General features: G+C 34.7%; 1 protein-coding gene across 1 annotated transcript; it reads right to left on the reverse strand.

Moving 5' to 3' along the window:
• Nucleotides 1-1,567: 1,567 nt before the first annotated feature.
• On the reverse strand, nucleotides 1,568-2,500 carry LOC138770498 (olfactory receptor 6N1-like). The gene has a single exon (XM_069949604.1). The coding sequence runs from the start codon at nucleotides 2,498-2,500 to the stop codon at nucleotides 1,568-1,570; it is 933 nt and encodes a 310-aa protein (XP_069805705.1).
• Between the last annotated feature and the right edge of the window lie 227 nt (nucleotides 2,501-2,727).

Genomic DNA, 2,727 nt, shown 5'->3' on the forward strand with positions numbered 1-2,727 from the left:
TTGGGGCAGATGCAGGTAAAACTGGACATAGCAAAAAATATATAAAAACAGCAGGCAAAAACAGAGGTAAGAAGGAGAAGCAAAGTATTCAAATTCCAAGCAATCCAATCCTATATGAAATGCACCTAAAGAGACTATCACAAGCAATGTCGTTGGGGAACTATCACTATCACAAGCAAAAAACACAGGGGAATTTCTTATGAGATGTTGGAGTCCCGGTCCAGAGATGTATTGGACCAGCCCTCTGACATCCACACCACACAGAACACAGAATGACAGGGAGGGAAAATGAATGGTGAAGACAACCATCAACTCTCAATCCAAAGAATCTGCAGCCCTAAACTAGTTTACAGTTTAATAACACATATATAAAGTCTGCAGAACTCCACCATACAGGACGCTACCAGTACTGCTCTAATGTACGGGGAATAAGTATTTCAATCAACAAAACTTCGGGTTCTAGTAACAAACTAAGCACCAATAAAAGAACAACTGAACCTCTAATCTATTATCACATATATACATTTTTATTAGTAAAATTTCAATACAATAACAGAATGATGAATAAATACACAATGAACCATGGCTGACAGAATGTTAAAAACAACGAACATACAATGAGGGGGCTGCTGCAGATGGACACAAATAAATAAATAAATGAATGAATGGTAGACTAAAGTGCTAAATACAATGCAGGAGTGCAATAAATAAATAATTTCATCGAGTGAGCATGCAGATAAAGTGCTATGAAGAGTAAAGCTACTAAAGTGTCATACCACGAGTAATGCAGATCAAGGAGTCCACCGGCAGCCCCCACCCCAACGCACGTTTCGGTGTAGCTTTTTTCAAGGGGTCAAAAAGGGGGTTGAAAAAGGCTACGCCGAAACGTGCTTTGGGGTGGGGGCTGCCGGTGGACTCCTTGATCTGCATTACTCGTGGTATGACACTTTAGTAGCTTTACTCTTCATAGCACTTTATCTGCATGCTCACTCGATGAAATTATTTATTTATTGCACTCCTGCATTGTATTTAGCACTTTAGTCTACCATTCATTCATTTATTTATTTATTTGTGTCCATCTGCAGCAGCCCCCTCATTGTATGTTCGTTGTTCTTAACATTCTGTCAGCCATGGTTCATTGTGTATTTATTCATCATTCTGTTATTGTATTGAAATTTTACTAATAAAAATTTATATATGTGATAATAGATTAGAGGTTCGGTTGTTCTTTTATTGGTGCTTAGTTTACAGTTTAGATTGGTACAAAGGAAACGTGAAATTCAGGCACTTACATTCCATATAATGGTCCAATCAAAAATTCTGCCCTTTATATTTTACATTTACTATCAAAATATTAATTTCAAATTTTGTGTTTATTATATAGTATAAACATAAACAAACTTAAAAAAAACATTATTTATTTAGAAACTGTTGACAAAAAAATTTCTACAAAGGTTTACCATACTGTTGCAAAAAAGAAAAAGATGAATATAGCCTGGAAAAAAAACCCTGATATTTCAAAAAGTAAATGTTAACAGAAAAGTTTCTACAGACATTTACCATATATTTACAAAATTTTTGATCTTATGGCTCGGTTTAATAAATTCCACAAAGCATTCTTCACATCCCTGTTTCTCAAGGTGTAAATAAAAGGATTAATTGTTGGTGTGAAAGCTGTAAACATAAAAGAAAGGTACTTATCATAATAGCTGGCATCAGGTTTAACATACACAATCATAACTGTACCATAGAAGAGACTGGTTACAGTGAGATGAGATGTGCAGGTGGAAAAGGTTTTCTGTTTCCCATCTTTACTCTTGATCTTGCTAACAGTTATTATGATACAGATATAGAATCCTATAATTATGAGGAAAGGTGGAAGAACATTAACCGCAGCTCCGAAGGTTGCAAAGATAATGCTAAAGGTGGCATCAGAACAAGCCAAGCTTTGTAAAGGAGCAAAGTCACAAAAATAGTGGTCAATAATATTAGGACCGCAGAATTCCAACTGCGCCGTAATAATGGTCTGTATTAAAATAACGGCAAATCCAAAAATCCATGGAAATATAGCCAGTCCAACACAAAGTGTATTGGTCATGATAGTTGGGTAATGTAAAGGCTTATTAATGGCCAGATGTCGATCAAACACCATTACCGCAAGTAGATAGCATTCAGTGGTACCCAAAGAGTTGAAGACATACATTTGTGTAAAACAATCTATAAAGGATATTGTGTTATGTCCAGTTAAAATAGCTAAAAGTTTAGGAACTGTGACGGAGACTAACATAATTTCTAAAACAGAAAACACGCTGATGAAAAAATACATTGGGTTACGGAGTGAAGGTTCTAATTTAACTACAATGATTATAGCCAAATTTCCCATAATACATGTGATGTAGGTCAGTAGAAGAAACAGGAAAATTACAATCTGAATCCAGTGCAAATCAGCAAAGGCCAATAAGATGAACTCCTCAACCACGGTTTTATTTATCTGTGCCATTTCTCTGAATAGAGATGAAGGTTTGAAACAAATGGTAATTTTTTTTCCGTTTATTGTAGTCAAAATTTCTTTTATTTTAAGTCCAAAACCTCTGTAAGTCTTCTGTAATTTTCCAGTATGTAGCATAATAAAAGACAAACGATATAATATCTATCTATCTATCTATCTATCTATCTATCTATCTATCTATCTATCTATCTATCTATCTATTATTTATACCTATGTAT

This window comes from Dendropsophus ebraccatus, chromosome 13 (assembly GCF_027789765.1).
Source record: "Dendropsophus ebraccatus isolate aDenEbr1 chromosome 13, aDenEbr1.pat, whole genome shotgun sequence".
Taxonomy (NCBI): domain Eukaryota; kingdom Metazoa; phylum Chordata; class Amphibia; order Anura; family Hylidae; genus Dendropsophus; species Dendropsophus ebraccatus.